The 24,081-nt window shown below is 45.6% G+C and overlaps 1 protein-coding gene across 1 annotated transcript in view; it reads left to right on the plus strand.

Annotated features, from left to right (window-relative positions):
• Positions 1 to 24,081, plus strand: part of PARD6G (par-6 family cell polarity regulator gamma) — a gene marked incomplete at both ends in the record, with an annotated part of 65,042 nt that overhangs the window by 9,089 nt on the left and 31,872 nt on the right. The window contains one exon of the mRNA XM_080920044.1: positions 21,029 to 21,251. Coding sequence (XP_080776170.1) covers positions 21,029 to 21,251 — 223 coding nt within the window. The remainder of the gene's footprint in view (positions 1 to 21,028; positions 21,252 to 24,081) is intronic.

Genomic DNA, 24,081 nt, shown 5'->3' on the forward strand with positions numbered 1-24,081 from the left:
AGTTTGGTGGTTATAGCCTTGGGTAACATCTGAGCCGGGCCTCATTCCGGGCACTTGGCATACAACACCTTACAGAGTATTGTTTTTTCCTCTGTGGTAATGAGGACCCCGAGGCTCATCAAGAGAAGCCATGACAAAACTATTAAGCTCCAGGTGTTCGAGTCCAGAATTTGAGTTGCAACATCACCCTGAACCATCCAGTTCCATGGTCCATGATCCCATTTCCTGGGAAACACGCAACACCTGCCTACTGAGGTCAGTATCCACCCACCTCCCTCCCGTTGTCTCCCGGACGTGTACTCAGGGCTGGGCTGCTTCCTAAATGGCCTCCTGTATCCTGTGAGGTCCCCATTCCTCAGCAGTCTGAGCCTTTGATCCTGCCTGTTAACACAGCATGGGTGCTTCAGCCCTGTGTGTAGCGTGTCTGGCGGATGCAGGGAGCACAGACTCGGTACATCACCATTTCCTTTGGCAGAGCTACAGCAGGCTCTCTACAACAGTATTACTCTAAGTATTGCTGGGCTCTCCAGACACAGCCAGGTCATTTAGCAGAGGCCCATTTGAATCACACCACTGAGAGGAGAGGCTAGTAGCCACCCAAAGCTTCAAGTTCCATCTCTCATTGTATCATCATCATCATTTATTTCCATCTATATGAGTATGCTATCACTGACACACCAGAAGAGGGCGTTGGATCCAAATACAGATGATTGTGAGCCACCAAGCAGTTGCTGGGAATTGAACTCGGGACCTCTGGAAGAGCAGTCAGTGCTCTTAACCACCAAACCATCTCTCCATCCCTCTCAGGGTGTTATTTTTAAAACAAACCAAAAGAGCATTATTCAGTTTTGAAAGGTGGCCCTGAAGTGGCCACTTGATAGCAGTGGAAGGAACAGCCTAATAAGCCAGTTAGGAGGTGAAGCCCAGCTGATGCAGAACTGTGTCTGGCCCATGGTGCAAGAAGCATCTGCCGATGGTCTGTCCTGAATGTCCACAAGTTTGCAGGTTTGGTTCATGAGGAAGGCTGTCTGACAAGCTGGTGAGAGCCCTGAGGTGCTGTACACCCTCCCGGGTCTGCAGACAGCGAGCAACTTCAGGGATATTGCTCTCCTCCACACTGCGAGCCTTTTGGATTCTCACAAGACCCTATAAAGAGCCACTCTTTACCCCTGCTTACCAAGAAGTCTAAGACGCAGAGACGCGCTGTCTACTGCCCAGTGTTATGAAGCTAGTGCAGGGAGCAGACCTGGGAGCTGGTGTAGTCTTGAGCCTGGCGCTTTCTCCCCGACTTGACTCTTATTGTCTGAACCTGTGTCGTGAGTCACCAGGACCAGCTGGCCTCCCTTGTACGGTTCCCAGCCTGCAAACTGCCTGACTCTTCGACGTTTCATAAGCAGAGGTCAGACTGTTTTCTCTGTAACCAGGCTCCTTGCTGTGGGTTTGCAGTACAGGAAAGTCCCGTGGAGGTGGAGACAGATGAGCAGGTACATTCGCACGCTACCTACCTAGAGTCTGTCTCTGCCCAGGTACCAAGCAGCCTTCCTCCTCACTGGCAGCCCCTCCTACCCATGCCAGCCATTGCCCCGGGCCTCCCTTACCCCTCTAGTCCTCCTTGTCTGTCCATCTTATTACAGTTGTCTCAATCGCTCTTGCAAGCGGGCCTCAGCTTCTTCATGGTGAGCCTTGCTACTGAGCAGGTCAGTGAATCCCTCTAGTCTAGCGGCTCTCACCCTTCCTAATGCTATGTCCCGTTAATACAGTTCCTCGTGTTGAGATGACCCCAGCCATAAAATTAATTCACTGCCACTTCATAACTGTCATTTTTTTCTACTGTTAGGAGTTATAAATATCTGATGTGCAGGATATCTGATAGTGATCCCTGTGAGGTTAAGACCTTTAGATTGAGAACCACTGCCCTTAGGTCTTGCTCTGCTGGTCTGTAAAACGGGACGGTGACACCTCTCTGTATGTAGACGTGCTGTCGGGATTGAAGAGTACACGTAGGCTGCCTGGCAGTGACGTCTTGACTCCGTCATGCCTGTTTGTCTCTGGCCTTCGTCCCTGCCCTGTCCACGTTGGGTCCCCAGTGCAAAGTATTCGTGTGAGCCATGGTGCAGGCTTTCCCTCAAAGGCGCATGGCTTCCCAGATGGGGCCCACTCCAGTGAGAGTTCTTGGCCCAGAAGTCACCCTGGGCAATGACATGCACCCGGTGGTGCTGGTCCAGGCAGTAAAGCAGGTGTGACGGTTATGCCATCATCACTTTGGATAGCAGTGGGAGGGCAAGGCACAGGAAAGGACCAAGTGCCACCCTGTCTGACTCACAGACTTATGTCCTGATTCTAAGTTGTGTCCCAGTGTGCAATTCGGAGCATCACCTGTGGTATATCTGTCTGTTATCTCCCTCCCTCTGTCTGTCTGTCTGTCTGTCTATCTATCTATCTATCTATCTATCTATCTATCTATCTTTCTATCTATCTTTTTCCTAATATATATGATATATAATATATAGCATATATGATTGTTATATATTATATAACATTATATTATTAAGTATTCATATATAATATATATATATCCCATCTGTTATCTCTTTATCATCTATCATCTTCTTTCTATCTGTCATCTGTCTATCCATCCATCCATCTCACCCCACCCACTCCCATTCAAGTTGGAATATATGAAGACTATGATTCAGGTTTTCTCTCTCTCTCTCTCTCTCTCTCTCTCTCTCTCTCTCTCTCTCTCTCTCTCCCCCCTTAGCAAATCCTGCTCTGGCCATGTCTCTGAGCAAGGCAAGTCTCAGCCGTAGCTGGGTGGAGCCATCATTGACCCTGCCTGAGTCCTTCCTCTGGAGTTAGGTTATTGTGAAGCTAGGACATCTCCATGAATAGTGGAAACATTAGAGACACGCAGAGGTCCACGGCTTGTGCCAGTGATGGCCTTCCCAACCTTTCCTTACAGCACCTGGCACAGGGCAGGGCACCGTGTGTCGGGCCCGTGCTGCCCTTCAGCTTGCACCATAGGTGAAGCGTGTGTTCCCCAGTCTCCTTACCTAATGACCTACTTGCTTCACACACCCAGGTTAAATTGAGGCCTAGCTTCTCAGTCATTTCCCTGGCATTTCTCCGTCTGTAATTACGTGCTGCCTATGTGACTGATTTCCTGCCGGTCAGCAGAGCTTCAGCCATGTGAAGTCAGGTTGTTCGTTCAGCATCATAGGCTCACCTCAGCCCAGGACTAGCTTTAGCAGGCCCTACTCGAAGTTTTCTTGAATGACTGCTGATATGGTATTCTGAATGACCTAACTGAATGGCTGTGGACAGCCCTAGTTGTCAGTCTTGAAAGTACAGCTGAGGAGACTGAATGGGTGCATAGCACGTGCTAGAACCTGGGTTTGATTCTCAGCACCACTTAAACCAGGTATGGAACATGCCTGCTGTCCTCATATTGCTGGGTAGAGGCAGGAGGATTACCTATTGAAGGTCATCCTTGGTTAAGTAGCAAATCCAGGGCCAGCCCGGGGTATGTGACATTCTGTTTCTAAATAAATAAATAAATAAATAAATAAATAAATAAATAAATAACAACAACAACAACAACAATAATAAAAGCTGTTCCTTTTTGACTTGTCAAAGCCACATTGTTCCCGTAAGCCTGGATGCTGGTGCTGTGTGTTCAAGATCATGTCTGTGCAGAAGCCAGTGCATTCTAAAGCCATGGGACCAGCAGACCAACCTCCCTGGTATGCTGGTCTTCTCCCTCAGAGATCCTTAGGCCAGGATTTATCCTTTTGTTGTTTTGTGTCCAAATATTTTTGGCCTTATCAGACTCATGGGGCAAATTCAGCACCAAGTTCTAGTTTTCTCACACATTGTAAAGAAGTCACTGAATCCCTAAACATTTTTAAAAATCACCTTTCTTTGGCCTGGTATTTCCATCTGTGGATATGGCTGATGTGGTCTCTTGTATACTTGTTCATTTGCTGGTTCCACTTTTCACTGCTGTAAGTATTTTGGTGTGTGTTATTTGTGGGAATAGCCAGATGCTTCTGGTTGCATTTGATCTCATTTGCAGAGCCCTATAGCAGAGTGTCTGTACAAGGCAGAGCCTACAAGGGTAGGGTGGGTCTCTCCAGGAAAGGCCTGAGGGGAAAGGGGGTGGGTTGTAGAGCAGGACCTTGTACAGCTCAGCCCTACTGGGTGGATCCTCGCAGGAGAAGAAGGCCTTGCAGGGTTGGGGCCAGAGCAGCCTTCAGAGTTGCAGGACAGATTTTGTTTAGTCTATAGAGTTGTTCTTAAATAGAAAGATAGATGAGCTTCCCATTCACAATAAGCCTTCTAAGCCTTCTAGTTCAAGATGGTGAGTCAGGCCTCTGTTCTGTTCTCTGGGAGCAGAATGAGAGCCCTCTGGATTTGGAAGGAGTCTGAATGTAAATGTCTCTGTAAAGCCTGGTGCCGACACCCCTTAGAGGTCCAGAGCAGTTGGCACATTCAGGCCCTCTCTCCTCTCTCAATTACCTTGCATTCCCCTTTGCCTCTGAGATGCTCTGGCCTGCTGGGAATCCCTCTGTGAGGTGCCCGAGGTCCTTAGATGTAGGTGGTTGATTGACTCTAGGTAGAGTTTAGTTTCTAGGCACTGAATGTTAGAGAGGAGAGGAAGGGGCCCTTTCTTGGTTTCTCCAGGCCTGGGTTACACATGGGCATTCCTATACCTACATACTTACTGTAGAGTCCTCCTGGATTACCTCACCCCACCATCTTCTCCTTGGTGTTTTGTTGGGTATACAGGTAAGCCAGTGCCATTCCAGCTACACCGATGTCCCTCCTGCACCATGGCTGGGGACAGAGATGCAAGAAGAATAATTTCAGTTGGAGAAAACCTGGGGTGGGAAGGAAGGGATGAAACCAGCACTTCAGGCTCCGGGGAGCCAGAAAGGGTGTCTGCAAGCCGGCAGCACTTCAGGTATCTTGGGGAGTCTGGACATTGTGAGCTACACCGCGTCATCCCAGATGGGAAAACACAGCTGGGGCCATGCTTCACAGGTGCAGTGAGACCAAAGCTGGAGAAACAGAGCAGGCCACAGGATGGGGAGGAGAGCCTCCTTCCTAGGAAGCAGTTGTGGAGACCTAGGAGCCTGAGCCATCCCAGGCAGAGCCAGTTTTAGGGAGCTGACCGACACAATGGATCTATCACATGTGACTCTGAAGGTCGTAGAGTTCCCCCACTTCTGTTTCTCCCATGAGTCTCACTGCAGAGCTGGCTGTTTTCTAGTTCATGCTGCCCACCTTCTGTAGGGTACAGATTTCCTGAGGGAAGGCAGGCATTTCCTCTCTGGGCCCTCTCATGTCTTAAGTATGTAGAATACCATCTGGACACAAAGGTGCCCTGGGACTGTTCAGTAGTAAATGAAAGTAGGACTTCTCAATGTATCATTCCTTGCTAGACCTGTAAATGTCTTCTTGGCTGCTACTGCATACTAAGCCCTTTACTGGTTAAAATGGAGACCGTGTTCTTGTAGGTCTCTGAAGCACAACAAGAGGAAATCGGTTCAATGAGTAAGCTCCTACTTATAGTTTGAAGTTCAAGTAAAGAGCGGTGTATAACCTCCAAAAGAACATTCTGTGACAGTGTCCTGGCCCTCCCTCAGCCCGGATGGCTCTGGTTCCTGTGCTGCCCTTTGATGAAGCATTCTCGGGTGCTCTCTTCCTAGTGTCTACACAGGGTGAGACTAGAGTGGAAGCCTCAGAGTTCTCCAGAGAGTTTCTGCCTGCAGCATGTGTGTGATACAGGCCACAGTTCAGGGCTAGCTTGGGCCCCTACTTGACTCAGCCAAAAGCAAGTGAGTATGCCACAGTGATTGGTTCATTCTATTTCCTTCTTGGGTATTTCTTGGAAACAAAGTCCCTCCCCCCTTTTCATGTTAGTACCCAGTGCCTCCAGGCAGCCAGGAGGTTCGGCTGCCTTCCCTTGGCTGTGGTTCTTATTCTTAAAAGTACGCTTTCAAACATTGCTGCCTTGGTTTTGCCAACATGTTGGCCTGCACGTGGCTTCAGAAGGATAGGGAATTTGGGAAATATATGCACCCCCAGCAGGGCTAGGGGAACCCACTGCCTGTGAGAAACATGGACCCGTTTCACAACCTTCTCACCCCATCTCGCTTCATGACCTAAGCCAGTGCCAGTGTACAGGCTTCTATAGACTTGTGGCTTCATTCATTAGTTCAGTGGTGAGTTAGGCAATTCCTGCCACTTCCTAATATAGATCAACTTTGTCAAATGTGTGACTGATTGGGTTTAGGAGGTGGACTGGTCCCTGAGCCAGTTCTGACTGGTATGGACCTTAGGCTAGCTTTCACTGGTCATATGAGACAGATGGTAGGTATCCTGTCCTGTGGCCACCTTAGGATGCCAGCAACCAAGTAAAAATAACCCTTTTCGAGTTGGAGGGCATCTGTAAGTTGGGGTATCTCCTCCATAGCCCATATATGTATTCACAATATAACAATTTAATGAAAAAGCGGGGTGTGCCCTTGTGGATAGATAGTTTGCTACTGTTGTTTGGAGAAGACAGGGTGAGATGGTATCTGCCTTAAGCCCAGGATTCCAGACATGAGGACAAGAGAATGACAAGTTCAAGACCAGCCAGGACTGCACAGCAAGACCCTGTCGATGGAAGGAGGACATGCAGGTCACACGAGTTTACCCTTCTTCTTGTAAAATCTTTTGAAGACCACATCAAAGCGGTCATCATTGATTGCTTGGGGAGGAGGACATGCGTGGTGGGGGAATCCTGAATCTCTCTGAGTTCAGAATTCTGTGGTTGTATCTCTATTTAAACCATAAAGAAAGGCAGACCACGTGCTGTGTGATCTTTGTTTTAAAGAGGTCAGTTTGTTACACACGGCTGGGCAAGGCATTCTCGCCATATTCATTGGGCATTTCTGTGGCATTTGATGTCTTCATCGGTTATACATCTGTGGGACCCTTGAGAGCCAACCTCGACTGAGGTTGCTCTAGCAGGAAGACCCTAGACTCAGGCACACATGAATTATGTGGTCTCCAGGTTGTGCTTGGGGACACCAGACACCAGGCTGTCCTTCTTCAGAAGGTATCTTGAATGAAACTGGTCTCTGTGGGTTTACCCAAGACAACCGTGCTTGTAATGTGTGTGGTCCACCTCCCTGGCCAGTGCAGAGACAAGCAGTGACTTAACTTGGGTGCAGAAGAGGAAAGAATATTTCTCAAAAGCAGAATGTTTTGAATGACAAAGGATGACAGACAGTCAAAAATTTTTGCCTTTCAATTTTTGTTCTGCCTTTTTGTGAAACCTGATTGAAGAGGGAAGTGATCTCTCAAATAACTCAGACCCTGGCAGAGAGTGAGGAATCAAGACCTTCTATTGCTTGAGTTTTGTTGCCTACTCCCATGAAGGAGATGGCATAACTCCCCACAATAGCCAGAGAGCAGTGTGCTATATTTGTATTTCTTACCCCTAAATAGCTATTCCAAACAAGACAAGGCATAGGTCTCCTACAAATTTTTATTGGCTTTTAGTATATGCATGTGAATTCAGGTGCCTGTAGAGGCCAGAGGCATTGGGTCCTCCTGAAGTTACACAAATACTTATGAACTGCCAGACAAACTTGGGTCCTCTGGAAGAGCAGTCCAAGCATGCTCTTGGACCCTAAGCCATCTCTTCAGCCTCTTTACCAACATGTTTTTTAAGCAAAAACAGTATCCACATGTGTTTGATATGAAGTCTTGGGACCACGTGTTGATTGCTTTTTAATCAGGTGTTAAAAATACTTGAAAAACAACTTAAAAAGAGAAGCAGTGTATTTTGGCTCTCAGTTTCGGAGGACTCAGTTCATGCTTGGCTAGCTCTGGGCCTGTGGCGAGGCAGAGCATCATGGCAGAAGGGTAGGACGAGGCAAAGTTGCTCATCAGCTAGGACGCAGAGGCATAGGAAAAGGAAGCACGTGGCAGAAAATAAACCCTACAAAGAATGTTCTTGATGATCAGCTGCTCTTAGGAGAGCCCATGACTGGTTATATCAGATCCCTTGTGAGCTAGTCATCTTTTAAAGCCCCTGACAACCAGCTCTGCAACTTATGGACCATAAGGAGCTCTTTTTAAATTGTTCTCCAAACTGCTGTTTTCTGTAGAAAAATGCAAGGACTGTTGACCACCAGTGGCCACAGTTAGATATTTCAGAAAGAACAACAAAGTAAGAGTCAAGGAATTTCATGAACTCGTTTTTAATAGCTGAGTAGTACTCCATTGTTTATATGTACCACAATCTCTGTATCCATTTTTCTGTTGAAGGACATCTGGATTCTTTCCAGCTTCTGGCTATATTAAATAAGGCTGCTATGAACATGGTTGAGCATGTGTCCTTGTTAGATGTTGGGGCTACTTTTGGGTATATGCTCAGGAGTGGTATAGCTGGGTCCTCAGGTAGTACTATGTCCAATTTTCTAAGGAACTGCCAGACTGATTTCCAGAGTGGTTGTACCAGTTTTCAATCCCACCAACAGTGGAGGAGTGTTCCTCTTTCTCCACATCCTTGCCAGCATCTGAATTCCTAGGCAAATGGATGGAACTTGAAGCTATCATCCTGAGTGATGTAACCCAGTCACAAAAGAGTACTCACTTATAAGCAGATACTAGCCGCCTCCCATAAAAGAGCTCGGAATACCCAAGAAACCATTCACAGAACTTATGCAGCTCAAAAAGAAGGAAGATCAGAATGTGGATGCCTCAGTCCTTCTTAGAAGAGAGAACAAAACAGGGGAGGAAATACAAGGTCAAATACAAGAGGAGCAGGGACTGGAGAAAAGATCTCCAGAGACTGCCTCACCTGGAGAACCACCCCATGTGCAGCCACCAAACCCAAGCACTATTGCTGATGCCAAGAAATGTTTACTGGTAGGAACCAGATATGGATGTCTCCTCAGAGGCTCTGCCAAAGTCACATAGATACAGAAGAGGATGCTTACAGGGCATGCGGACCCCAATGAAAGAAAGAGCTAGAGAAAGGACTGAAAGAACTGAAAGGTTTGCAACCTCATGGGAAGAACAACATCATCAACCAGCCAAGGCACTGAGATGGAGAGAGTGATTGGAAGAGGGAGCACCTTCATGGAAGCAAGTTGAGGGGGAGGAGAGAGGGAAGTGGGGGGAAGGGTATAACATTTAAAATGTAAATACAGAGAATATCCAATAAAATTGAAAAAATAAAGAGTCAAGAATTAAAGGGCCCACTTGCAGCCAGCCTGGAATCAAGTTTCTTTGTGGCCTTGGGCAAGTCTCTCACTCTCTGAGCCCTCAGTGTGGGGTCTTGTCAAACAGCCTGCTGGGAGGTGAGAAGTGTGCAGTTTAATCAGAGCCATAACAATAGCTGAGCATTGAGTCTTGCCAGTTTCCTAGCACACTGGGTTCAACTCTGCTGACCATAAGACGCCCCGCCCCATAAAAATGTCTCCGGAGACACCTGAACTCTGAATTGTGTTTCTACACGGAAACACATATCGTAGGTTTGCATAGCACTTGAAGTACTGAGAAAAATAAAATCACAGTATGTCTTTTAGCTTCGAAAGTAATGAAAGTGTCGCTGTGATGGATGTAGAACAGTGGAAGTCATGACCAGATCCCTCTGACTCCAGAAACGCCACTGCATAAACCTAGTTTCTGGATTAGAGATGAACAGAAGAACTTTTACAGTTTGGGGTCAGGGTGGAGACAGGAGTGTGAGGGAAAAGGCAAGTTTCACCCTGTTCAGAGCACCTGTCCTCCGACCTCCTTCCCATTCAAACTGGAAAAGCTGGCCTTGCCAGCTCATCTGGCCGGAGCCTCACAGCCCGTACCTCCTTGCAAAGGCCCAGAAGTCACAGGGCCTGGCCTTCCCTGATCTCTTAGCTCTACATGTTCTCTGAATTGTGTGCTGACAAATGCTGGACCCCCAATGTCAGCGGGTCTTTCTGTTTACTGGACCAGAACCTGAGCCTCCCTGTGTAGCACCTGCCCCCTCCTTCCCTTCAGATTAGCTTCTGTGAGCCTTTCCAATAGGCTGTTTCAGAAACATAATCTTTAAGGTGAGCTCTTTTAAATAACAGCTGTAGACACTATAATTAATAGGAAATGAAATTCACACCTATAAATTGTAAAATTCAATGGTTTTAAATATAGTCTCAGAGCTGTACGGTCATTACCATGATCTAATTTTAGAACATTTTCTTCACCCGGACAGAACCCCTATGACCGTACTCACTAACGACTCTCTCCATTTCCTTTCTTCCCTTCAGCCCACAACGTCATTTCTACATTACACTTTTTATCTGTTCTCATTTGCCTATTCTAGACATAACGTGTAAGTAGAGTGCAATAAGTGGACTTTCAGGTCTCTTTCCCCCTCTTAGGATAATGTTTTCAAGGGCCTTCATTGTAGCATGGCTCAAACAATGAATAAATCTACATATACTTCCTTTGCCCTGTTGGACAACTGGACACTTGTATTGTTTCATTTTGAAATGTTGTTATAAACATTGTATTTGTCTTGTTGCTTTTTGCATGGACATGTGTATTTATCTGATTGTATATCTAGAGATGAAATGGTCCTTCATATAGCAACTCTGTTCAACACTTTAAGAAAGTGCCAAACCGTTGAAATGCCATTAAAAATGCAAAAGGCTTCATATTTCTCCACATTCACACTAGTATGCACTTATCATTTTTATCATGGCCATCCAAATAGATTTGAAATGCTAACTTATGAACTGGAGTTCCATTACTGTAAGATATCTGAGGCAAATCACTTACAATGAGAAAGGCGTATTTCTGCTTGTGATTCTGAAGTTCTGATCCAAAATTGTGTTCTGAGGCTGTAGTGAGGTCGTAGATAAAGACCAGAGCATGTGGCAGAGTAAATCCCTGACTAAAGCCATCTCTCAGCAGACTCTCCCTCCCTGCACGTTCACGTGGACCTTTGGAGGATGCCCTTCGGAACCATAGGTGCTACTCGATAAAGACTTTTCAAGGTTGGAGTTTATCAATAAAGAAACAGTGCAGGGGGCTAAGAGAGATGCTGAAGAAAGGGTGGTCATGTACATTTCGGGGAACTCCTGTTGTGCTTGGGAAAGTTGCCTAGTGCATTGGCTCTACATCTCCCCAGGGACTAGCAATGCTGATCACCACCTGCTCTGGTGTCAGTCTGTGCATCTTCTTTGGAGAAGTGTTTATTCCAGTTTGTTGACCTTTGGGGGGGGGATTGTCTTCCTGTTCTTGAGTTACATTGTTTTGTTTGAGACAGGCTCTTTCTCTGTGGCACTGGCCTGGAGCTTTCTGTGTAGACCAACCAGGCTAGCCTTGAACTCATAGAGATCGTCCACCATGCCCTGTCCTGCCAAGTGCATGAGCCTGTATATCCAGTAGCCTGTTGTTGGATTTTTAGAGTTCTTGATGCAATTTCCTAATCATATGTTTAATTTGCAAATATTTTTTCCATTCTATAAATAACCTTTCCACTTTTTTGATAGTATCTATCTTTCAAGGCACAAAGCCTTTACTTTTTAATGAAATCCAGTTTGCCTAATGTTTTTTTCTCGATGTTCATGCCGTGGGTGTCATATCTAAGTAGTAATCGCCTAAACCAAGTAATAAAAATGTAATCCTGTGTATATTAAAAGTTTTTGAAACACCAGCTCTCAAGTTTATTCGGTAATCCAATCAGAACCTTTTCTAAAGTCAGGGTTTCTTTGTGTAGCCCTGGCTGTCCTAGAACTAGCTCGAACTCACAGACATGTCTCCTGAACTCTGGAATTAAAGGCATGGGCCATCACCATCAGCCCCGAATCAATGAGGTGTGAACTGGGAGTCTGTTGTTCTCTGTGGGTGTTCAGCTGTCTCAGCACCAGCTGTTGAAAAGATTGTCTCGATATTCTTAATGGAGATCAGCTGGTCACAAATCAAGGGTTTTATTCCATGCATTGTGTGTCGATTCTGTTGATCTTCTATGTGTTAGTTGGACTTTGGGTCATGGTGATAAAAGGCATGCAGGAGCAGCTGAAGGAGGGAAGGTTGACTTGAGTGCAGTGCTTCCATCCAGCATGGGTACAGCGGTTCACATGGCGCCAAAGCCAAGAGAGAGTGCATGCCTGTTCACATGGATTCTTTATTCCAGTTATATCTGAGCCCCAGCTCTTGGGATGGTACCACTCATAGTTACATGTCTCTGGACAGGCCCAGACGTGTGACTTAACAACCTCTTAGGTGAGTGGTTTGCAACCTTGAAACCTGTGGGTGACAACCCATTTGGGGCTCAAATGACCCTTTCAGATATCCTGCATATCAGATATTTACATTATGAATCATAACAGTAGCAAAAGTACAGTTATGAAATAGCAATGACAATAATTTTGTAGTTTGTGGGGGTCACCACAACATGAGGAACTTTATTAAAGGGTTACAGCGTTAGGAAGGTTGAGAGCCCATTGTCCTGGGTACTTCTCAGTCCAAAACAGTGGACATGATGAATCCTCACAGTGTATCAGCACCAGGCTGGGAAGTTTGAAATCAGGAGGTGTGAGTCCTCCAGTTCTTCCTTTGAAGCTCCATTCTTTTGGATAGTTTGTGTCTTCCACGTGTCCAAATACTTTTAGACCAACTTGGTAGTTACTTTGAATCTCTAGAGCAACTCAGGGAGCTTAAGGACAAGTATTCTGTAATCCATGAACATAGAATGACTTCATCCACTTGTATCTTCTTTAATTTTTCAACGATACTTGGAGTTTTCATCTTTTGTTTACTTTATTCCGAAAGTTTTGTATCCCCTCATTATGTTATTAGTAGAATTTTTTTTCTTTATTTCCATATTTATTGTTCACTGCTATGCTTTAAAAATAAATTTTGTTTTGGGCAGTGATACTGTGTCTTTAAACTGTGCTGAACCCATTCATCAGCTCTAGGGAATTCTAGATAAATTCTGTCTATGAATAGAAAGGTTAGAACATCCCCCTAGCCTTCTTACTGTGCTCAAATGTGAACGTGAACTTTCTTGATTTCTGCTTAGTTTTGGCCAGACTCGTCTGCCTTAAGCCATCAAGTGTTTGCTGGGGTGGTCCTAATTACTGAGTCATTCTTTACTCGATTTGGTGTTGTGATGATTGTGTTGCTTTTGGCCTTTAATATTGTGTACTACAATAACTTATTTTTCAAATGCGACCACAACTTTGCATGACTGTAGTTCACCCTGGTGGCTCTGGTTGTGTAATTCCTTTTGTATGTTAATGACTATAGATTGCTGGTATTTTTTGGTGGATTTTCCTTCACGATAGATTTTGAGCTGTGAATTTATTCTCATGCCTTTTTCTTTTTCTTTTCTTTTCGTGTTGGTATTAGGGCAGGCCTGCAGACTAAGGTGAGAGGTGTTCCTTCATACTCTTTTGAAGGATATGCATGATTCCTATCAATTCTATGGACGTTTGGTAGAATTCATGAATGAAGAAGGCATGAAGCCTAAAATAATCTTGGTGGCATCTTAGAAATTAATTCAATACCCTTGTAATAAGTCATTTGGAGTTTCCTTTTCCTTTTAAATAAGTTCTTACAGTTTATATCTTTCTTGGAATTTAACTATACCATCTAAAGTATCTGGTAATCAGGATATGGCCACTCATCGGATTCATGTATCATTTTTTCTTAAAAATTTATTTTAGGTTGATGTACTATGCTCACTATTCAAGCTTACATAATTACACACATATAAAAATTAGAAGCCAAGGTCTACATATGAGGGGAAACATATGGGATTTGTTTTTTCCCTTCTGACCAAGTTTACCTCATATAATATTTTTAGTTCCATCTGTGAGACCTTAGGAAAGGAAGCGTGAAATAAAATGGGGGTGTGCTGTCAGGAGGGTGTCAGAAAGGAAATATCACATGTAGCATGAAACTGGAAAGGTGGGGAGCTCTAAGTGCAAAGGGAGGGACATGGGTGTGAAGAAGAAAGGCTCAGCCAAGAAATGGCCACAGGAGGCCTGTTACTTATGTATAGACTAATATGAAATGTTTCAGAGCAGTCTTAAGTGTACACAGAAGAATTACAGTAAGGGTCCAGAGGATTCCCATACAACCCACACTCATCTCCCGGGTCTGGGACACCTAATGTTACCATGGGGTGTTTCTGTAAAGAATGAACCAACGCTGATACATCGTAATTAATGGCACCCCTACTTTATTCAGTTTTTCCCTGCTGTTCTTTCTAACCTCCTGTTCCAAGATTTCATGGTGTGTGGGGGAGGGGACGTCCACGCATTTGTGATGCCTCCTTCTGATTGTGGTAGCTCCTCAGACTCCTTGGTTTTGATGGCCTTTTGCTTTTGAGGACCAGTGGTGACTGTTTTACAGAGTGTCACTTGGCATCTGACTCTGAAAGGGAAAACCACAGCGGCAGGGCGCCATTTCTATCCATCATCCCAAGTGACCTGCCGGTAGTTTTCATTATCGCTGCTCATCCTGACCCACAAGGAGAGAGCCCGCTGTGAAACCACTCCCCCTTCCACACTGTACCCTTGGGAGCAAATCCCAGGTGCAAACATGTGTCCTTGAGGGTGACACATTCAGGTGAACTCTTTAGTCCTCCCCTGCATGGGAGCTCTGTCTACCAAGTGTTTACTCTGGCGTCTCTTTACGCCAGGGTGGACTCGTGGATGTTTATTTTGTGCTGTTTTGTTTTCTTGCTCAGATTGTCCCAACTTGGCCACTGGCATGTTTCCCAGATGGTTCCTGTCTCCTTCAGCATGCTCCATGTTTGTGGGGCATATTTGGCTTCCTGGCTTTCTGCTGTGATGGCCAGACTCATCTCACATGCTTCCTGAGCCGCGTCCCTGGGATCAGATATCTCTTGCAGGAATCCAGGTTCCTTATCACAGTGGCCATTGCTACAGGAAGACTGTAATCCCTCATTTCTAAAGATCGACAGTAATATTCCCCTTTTCCTGTATGATCTGAATAACTAGAGTTTTCCCTATTTAAAGATGTGCCAATCTTGTTGATCTTTTCAAAGACTCAACTTTCCTTTCTTTCCTCCTTCCTTCCTTCTTCCCTCCCTCCCTCCTTTTCTTTCTCCCTTCCTTCTTCCCTCCCTTCCTCCTTTCCTTTCTTCCTCCCTACCTCCTTTCCTTCCTTCTTCCTTCTTTCCTCCCTCCCTCCTTTCCTTTCTCCCTTCCTTCTTCCCTCCCTCCCTCCTTTGCTTTCTTCCTTCCTCCCTCCCTCCCTCCTTTCCTTCCTTCTTCCTTCTTCCCTCCCTCTCTCCTTTCCTTTCTTCCTTCCTTCTTCCCTCCCTCCCTCCCTTCCTTCAGTCTATTTTCTTCTGCTTGCTTGGGTTACACTTGCACTTTTTATTTCTTTTTAGTTTCGATTGACGTGTGTTTAAGTTAACACATTTCATTTTAGGTTTTTAGACCTCTAAGCTTCCCAGTGTCTGCTGCTACCACATTCTGTAAGTTCTAGTATGATGTATTTGAATTAATCTCCATGTGAGTATATGTTTCCTTGTAACTCCTTTTGTATATGTGTAGTATGTTTGTAAGCTTGTATGGTGGAGGGGCAGCATACATCTGGAGGCCGAGGCAGGAGGATATCATATTATCACTGTCTGGCTTATTGCCTTGAGACAGGACCTCTCACTGAGCTGGAAGCTCTTCATTTCAAGAGAAGGGGGAGGGGAAGTAAGATGGGAGAGATAAATGACAAGACTGAGATGACCTATATTATATATATATATATATCTTTATTTGAACTATATAGTCATCTAGTTGTTGTTGTTGAATATATGTTAAGGGGAATCCAAATGAAGTTCACTTTTAGGTTACTGCTTTTTTTTTTTTTTTGAGACAGGATCTCACTGTGTGGCCCCTGGTTATACTGGAACTTGTGGACTTGGTGATTCTCCTGCCCCAGTCTCCTAAACAATAGGATCCCAGGCATGAGCCACCATCCCCAGCTGAGGATAATGTACTTTTGCACTTTTGCTTACTGGTCTAAGAATTTTCTATTTTGATTAGCTCCTCTTTAAGCTTTAATAGGTGAAGCTGATGGCCTCCCTCAGTGTTTACTGTACTCTGGCAGACATAAAGACTGAGATCACCAATGGAGTGTGTCAGTATTATCAAAGTAATGGAACGACAATTTATTTTGCTGAAAGTTGTGGAAACTAAGGAGTTACACACCTGTGAATTCCCCAATGACAAGTATTCTTCCTTTTAAAAGAACTTGATTATGTTTCTTATTTGACAGTTTTATAATAATAGATTCCCTAGCACTCTTAGAAAACTAGCAGTCTGTGTTATTATAAGCACTTGGATTTACATATGTTAGAAGAGGTCCTATCTATCTTGTGTTGATGGTTCAAGACATACACAGTCTGTGGCTGCTGGAAGGTGACTCTGGCTAGTGGATCCTTTCTTTAATAAGTACAATTCCGGAAAGGTGACCTTACCTAGGTTATGTACAAATCTTTCCCTGTGCCTAGAATTAATTCTTCCAGGAGAAAGGAGTCAACTGTTTGAGTTGAGTGCTGGTGGGAAAGAGGGGCTTTTCCCCCTTTCTATATACAATATAGTATATGGTATCTAGCTTACTGGCCTAGCTGGACTTTGGGAGTCCAAGGCAACATTGGGAGAGGTGTGTGTGTGTGTGTGTGTGTGTGTGTGTGTGTGAATGTGTGCATGGGCACACAAGCGTGTATATTCCTGCCTATGTGCATATCACCACACACCCAGATGACTTTTGAATGTAGACTGTGAATTCTGAATGGGGTGGTTTGGTATTTCCATTAGACAATTTAAATAGAACAAACACAATCTTTACAATCAGAAAATTTACATATAATTTTTTTTCTCATTGATTTCTTTTATCTGTTGTTACCCCAAGAAATTTTTCTTCTCTTTTTCTGTCCACTAATTTATGCTTGGTTATCTGCCATTCTTCTATGTAATAAAATGTTTAGATAAGTTTAAGTTGAAGTATTTTTATGTGGCTATAAAATCTCTGTTAAAATCAGTCCTAAATTGTTGCTGGTGGTATTTTTTGTTTGTCAAGTGGGAAGAGCTCCAGAGGTAGGAACACTACCACACACTTGTAATCTCATCACTCAGGAGACTGAGGTAGGAAGGTTTCTTAAGTCTGAAAGTTCAAGATCAGCTTAGGCAACATAGACAGACAGACAGACAGACAGACAGACACACACACACACACACACACACACACACAGAGGGAGAGAGAGAGATCATTGTGAGAGGTAGGGACACAGGCACGTTGTAGATGTATTGTAATGATCACCTGTACATTGTCCAAATGACTCAAGTGAGCCAGCCTGCCTCTCACCAGGCTGAGGCAGGAGAAGAAGCAAGAACTGAGTTCAAACTATTATATATAGCAAGACCCTGTCCCCAAAGCAAGCAAGCAAATCAACAGAACATAACAGTGGCAAATATCAAGGGAGTAGCTGCCGAGAGGTTGTCTGTGTTCACTGAATAGACACACACATGTGCACGCAGCAACTGCTTCCAAAAGAAGAGGACACAAAGGGGAAGGGACTGGGGGTGAGGCTGGAGAAGTGGGAGGGAAGATCTAGGTCTGATGTGATTCAGATACATTATATACATACACAAATAAAAATTATATAAAAATATGGAGTCATTAAAGAATTAAAATTTGTAAATAAAAACAAAATTGACTAATGTGGATTATATAGTTTATGTCTTATGTAATAACATTGAGTTATTATAACATTTACCAATTTACAGTTGAAATATAGGTACAGATGTTGGTAGGTAACTGTAGGTCACCCAGAATAAGCATCTTACAAATCCTTCATTTAATGGAAGGTACTTATTGCTCAGTGACCAGGAAAACGTCTCCTTTGTCTGCCTTTTACTGCTATGGTTGTCAACACCATCATGGGCTTCACTCACACACGGCTCTAATGCTCTGTCAGTGAAAGCAGAGACAGGTGTAGTGAGGCCTCCTAGGTGAGCCGGTGAGGAAACGCTTCTTCCCTCTCATTGGGTCACTTGTCAGAAGTAGCTCAGCCGCAAGAACCATTTAGGTAATCTGTTTGCTGCGAGTTCAACATGGACCGTTTCTAATTCCAATTAAAGTAAGCAACAAGAAAGCACTTGACAAGCAAGACGTGTTATCTGGTTATTAGAGCCCTGTAGCTTTTCAGTTCCTGAAACCTTGGTGGCATTACCAAGAATCCTATGGCACGAATGAGTTGCACCTACTAAATCCTTCACTCAGAGGCCCCTTGTTTACTCTATGTGAAGTGGAAAAGAATTAATTTCTAGATAAAATGCATTTCTCACATCTGTGATGGTGATGTGAGCAGCATCTAACATTAAGCTTTCTGATTGAGCGGTAGGCCAGTCACATGGTCAAACACAAACCAGACTTCTCACGTCAAGAAAAGTCTAAATTCTTTTGGTTTCCAAATTGCTACAGGAAGGCGCTCGTTTATTTTAGTGAAAAATACATCAAGCTTCGTGCAAGGTGAGTGAGGTGGGAACCTGGCTGGGGAACTCTTGAGTGTGGGAGCTTCTGGGAGCTGAGTCTGCAGTGCGGGGTGCTGTGAGCGCAGAGGGAAGGGAGTTCCTCAGGTGAGTGTACAGTGATACATCCTGCTGAGGAGACCCAGGACAGGAGAGAAATGCTCCTGGGGTTTCATTACTCACCATTACGGTCTTTCATGTCTTCCGTGAGAAGAAAGGGGTGTGTTCAAAGACTCAGCAGAAGTCAGCAACAGATGGGAAACATGAAGTCTGCCTGCTTATGAAGTAAATGTGTTAGGATTCGATTGGATACCTACCCTGGGAAGGAATCGCATAGAACTTGGACTGTAGGCCTTATCTCTTGGATCTGAGAGGTTTCCACCCCTCTGAATGAAGACCGGTGTGCTCTGTCGGCTGCCGCTGATGGGCATTGTGTCTTTGTTAATTGCTGAGAAGAAGAAATGCCATACTTGTCTTAGTAATGGGAGCCAGGGTGACAGATCTTCACCTCTGCCACCAGCAGAGATGGACATTAGCTGTGCATAATGGGACTAGCCAGACACTAACTCTTGGGCCATACTTCTTCCCCTACTGTGTGTGGGCGGGGGCAGTAGACTTCTGACTTGTCACTGGAGATAGTTTTGCCAACATTTTGAATTGTCCCTTTGTTGTGTGTCCTGGGCAGGGGAGTTAGGTAAGAGGTTGGCTTTGCTTTGTGAGACCTGCAAGAAGTGGGAACGGCAATTGCTTCTTCTCAGGCAAGTCTGTCTTCACACAGATCGCTGGAAGTTGGTCCTCTGTATGTGACCCCCAGACACTAACATTGGTTACTTCTGGGGAGTTTTCTTAAAAACACAAATTCCTGGGATACAGCCCCAAACCTGAGAGCGGTGTAGGTGGTTTCTGACAGAAACCCCCGTGACTTGAGATGACTTGTCCAGTATAATGTCCAGATGCTGTGATGGTGATTCTCACGTAACACTCAACATTTAACCCTGTGTACTTTCGAGCCCCTGTTCTTTACCTCTTAACTGTACTGAAGACTAGCCTGAGCTAAAACTCTCAGGTCAGACTGACCATGGTCATTTTCTTGCAGCCTTCAAGAAGTGACCCATAGGCTGTGGGCTGGGGTCTTCTGGAGGTAAACATGCTTGGGGTGCAGCTCCATGGGTCTGTAGAAAATAAGTCGGTTCTGGAGCCTTTGGGTGTGTGGGGCCGCCAGTTACTATGCAGGGGTGGATGCTTACTGCCCTTCGGAGAAGAAGCTGGTTCTTCCCCCTTTTCTTTCTTTCTTTCTCTCTCTCTCTCTCTCTCTCTCTCTCTCTCTCTCTCTCTCTCTCTCTCTCTCTCTCTCTCTCTTCTCTTTCTAACTTGTATAAAATGCATTCTGATCTGACTGCTCCTCTTCCAACACTGATGGCTTGTTTTATGGGTTTGTTTTGTGACCTGTTTGGTTTACACCAGTGACTTCCCCTCTCCCAAGATCTATCTATGGCAAATAGTTGAGCAGTGAGGGGTAAGGCCCCCTGAGCTCCTTCGCTTCTGTCTGACATCTGAAGGGACCATTCGGCGCAGACCCAGGGCAGGCATCTGCAACCACTGTGATTCATGACTGCAGTGGTCAAGTGTCGGCCAGAGACTGCACTTCACAGTCCGTCCCGTCTTCCAGCCCTTCTGCTTCCCACAGTGTCCTCTCTAAGCTTGAGCACAGATACCTTGTTCAGGGCTAAAGTGCACACAAGTCACGTATTCTCAACACGGTGTGCAGCCATGCCCAACACCATGAGCTTCTTCATCCACCACGATTCGCTGCAACGAGAACCTTCTCTGATTAAGCTTAGCTAAATAGCAATGTTCAGTTCCCCCGTGGCCTTTCATTTCGCCTGCCATGGGTTTTTGACCAGGCTTCAGTACCCAGCATGAATTCCCTCCTATGGTGTGGGCATTAAATCAAAAGCAGTTGGTCACCCCCCCCCCCATAGGAAGTGTCACTGTCCCAGAAGTAGTCACATTTGTGTGGCAGGTTGGTGTCCTAGTTTGTAGGATTCCCGGTTAATGCCTTTTGCCTCCAGCAGCCTGCACAGCATCTTTCTCTTGTCTCCTGTGTGGATCCTAGCTTCTGCTTCCTTGGAGTTGCTGTAGAAGCCAGGGCGGGGTGCTTAAAGGAAGACAGTGAGTAGTGAATAGACAATTTGATAGTCAGTTCTATGAGTGGAAAGGTTTAGGAGGGTAGGAAACATGGGGAGGATGAATCAAAACAAAGGGGATATTCTTTTAAAGACATCTGAAAACCTAAAACATTAAAAAATTAAAATGCACTTTATATATTTTAAGTAGAACTCGACTTGCTCAATCCCGAGACTGGCACGGGGCTGCCCATAGCCTCTTAGGAACTTGGTTACTATGTTGATCCATGAGCACACTCTACTTCCCCTCATCGTCTCTTCCCCAAATTCACTCCTCCGTCTCTTGCCTTGTAGTTTGGGGCCGAGTTCCGAAGGTTCTCCTTGGACCGTCACAAGCCTGGGAAGTTTGAAGATTTCTACCAGCTGGTGGTGCACACCCACCACATCTCTAACGCCGAAGTGACCATCGGCTATGCTGATGTCCACGGGGACCTGCTGCCCATCAACAATGATGACAACTTCTGCAAGGCAGTCTCAAGTGCAAACCCCTTGCTTCGAGTCTTCATCCAGAAGCGAGGTATGGGGGGGCTGTGCCCTCCGCTCCTGTGGCGAACACCTAAGGAAAGAAATAGAGCTTTGAACTGTTGGTATGGAACTCTGAGGTTCAGATTTCTGACCTAGTGTAGTAGACTTTAAAATTAATTTTCAGATCAATGCTAATTTGCTTAAAGATCTTGAAAGTAGCTAGCTACACTGCCCTTTTCACCTTCAATAGCATTGAGCTCTGCCCTTTTACTATGTAAGAAGGTTAACACAAATACTTTCAGTCTTTTATGAAGAATAGATAATGCTGATATTTTGAGTATTTTAAGTAGAGGCAAGTGAATTAGTAACAAAGAGACATTTGTCATCCTAAGAAGTAAATTTGAGGGCCCTAGTTAAGCATGTACTTTTCACATCTTTGTAAGACTAGGGAAAATATCAACGTTAAATTATACCTTTGGTTAACTTTAACCTCTAAAATTCTAGCATTGTTGTGAGCAAATGCTGTTTTGTCTTGAAATGAATGACTTATGTAGGTATAGGTTGGCGATTGAAGGTGGAGGGAGTTATGAGGGGGTTGCAGGGGACAGCCTTGTCTCTTATGAACTCTCCCTGCCTTCCTCTCAAAAATGCACTTCAGATTCTTTTTCCCTCACATCTAAGCTAAACAGAGCCTTGTCATGTAAAAACATTGTGTTAGAGGAAAAAGCTAGCTGCAAGGGAAATTTGGAAGTAGAAAAAGAACACCTTTTATACATTACCCTGTGCCTGGGGCAGACCTACTTTGAACACTGTGAGCAATGGCTAGGAGAAGGGTGTCTTTTTTTTCCTGAGTGGTGGAGCACTGTGTGTGTGCAGTGCGCTCAGACTCAGGAACCCGTAGAGACCCCAGTAAAGCCATGCTGCAGAAAACCATGCCTGCTGCTGAGGGCCGTGGCAGAGGTGTGTTTTCCCAGCATCCTTTGCTTTACCTAGTTTTCTTTCTCGCCCTGCCCTGTAGCAGCATGACAGTCACAACTCTGGCCTTTTCAGTGTCAGGACTTCTGTCAGATCCTTCTTGTGGCTTTTCCTAGAAAGACCCCGAGCAAGCCGCTGTAGTGTGCCGAGTGAGGACATGGGGAGCCAAGGTGTGAAGCTGGCCGTGTTCCCTGTACCTTAGTGTCATCGTTTGCGAAGTGGGGGTGACACGGCACTACTCGAGTAACTGTGAATAGCACACAGCATGCCAGTGGACAGTCTGTGGGGGTGACACGGCACTGCTCGAGTAACTGTGAATAGCACATAGCATGCCAGTGGACAGTCTGTGGCCGTTGTTTTGTGTTATTCTCATTTGTGGTCATGGGAGATGGAGGAGCCCCTGACCTCACTTTAGTCCGGTTCACTGGTGCGAAACGGGAAGATGCTGGCATCTGTCTTCCAGCAGAACCTGCGTGTGGCTGCTGATGCCGAGGGATGAACAGAGCTGTCCCTCCCTCGTAGTGATTAGGAGACATCTGGAATCAGGGCTTTCCTGCTCCCTGCAGCCTACAGTGCTTGTCTTATCTCTTCTCTGTCCTCGGTGGCCACCGCCAGTCCCGTCTAAACCGCTGCATCCCACTACCCCTTCCTGGAACTCTGCCCATCTCCCACTGGGGGGAAAATCCACCTATTGACACTGACTTCTGAGAAAGGCCATTTTCACTCTGCTCTGATGGTTCATGTTTTCCTCTGCTTGTCTGCCCTCTTCTCTCTGGATGCTAACCTGCTACAGATTCTTTGAGTGGCTTGTGACTCATCTTCACCAGACTACAAGCATCCCAGGGCTGGTTCTTGGCTATGCCACAGTGACCCCAGCCTCACTCACGGGGACGGGCAGAGGGTGATGACTCTGGAGAGTTGACATACGTGCGCGTGGGCCTTGTTACCCATCATGAAGGAAGCTAATGTTTTTAATCTTTTCTGGCTGTGGAGTGGGGGCTCTGAGGTCCCAGTAGAGGCAAACTGTCTGACCTGGGGTGGGTGGGAGCTCAGGGCTGCGTGTTCTAGGTAGGGTGGCGTCAGCCTTGTCCACTGTTCAGGAGGCTTCCCTCCCTCCTTCAGCCTGTAGAGGTCTGGCACACTGTCAGTATCTTTTTCTTCCTCATTATTTTTCCTCTGCTGTGAGGAACAGCATGGTGCTCATAAGGCTGGCTTTTTCAGAGTGAGTCCCTCTGCGGAATGAGCTCAGGTCCTTCTCATAAGGCTCCACCCTCCTTTCTGAGGTGGGAAATCGGCCTCTGCTTTCTGGACGGCTGTCAGATTCCCGTATCTATGAACTCTTGGCCCGGCCTCTTCACCACCCTGGGCCCTCATGGCACCTCTGGATAGCTCAGAGTCTCCTTCTTATCCTCCTCATGGAGTTCCTACTGGAGTAACTGTGGGTGGGAGAAGGGTCTGGATATCTGGATGTGGACAGATGGACACCTTTGTCTGCAGGACAGACTTGCTGGATCTACATAACCATGAAGATCAAGTGTCCATTGGTCTGGAGAAGCCAGTCCTTATTGTAACCACATGGTGCCACCACAGCCCCACTCAGTGAGGCCCAGGTCACTTGCTGGTGTGTGTGTATGTGTATGTGTGTGTGTGTGTGTGTGTGTGTGTGTGTGTGTGTGTGTGTGCTCACTCACTCCTGTGCACTTCTGGTTGATGCATGGAAGTGCCAATGGAGGCTAGAAGAGGATCTCAGAACCACAGAAGCTGGACTGATCCCCAGAAGTGGTTGTGAGCAGCCCTGTGTGGGTGCTGGGAATCAAAATCAAATCCTTTACAAGGGCAGTAGATGCTCCAAAATGAGAACCATGATTCCAACCCTGGATGACACAGGTTTTTAAGAAGAAACTCTA

Source organism: Micromys minutus, assembly GCF_963924665.1.
Source record: "Micromys minutus genome assembly, chromosome: 8".
Classification (NCBI taxonomy): domain Eukaryota; kingdom Metazoa; phylum Chordata; class Mammalia; order Rodentia; family Muridae; genus Micromys; species Micromys minutus.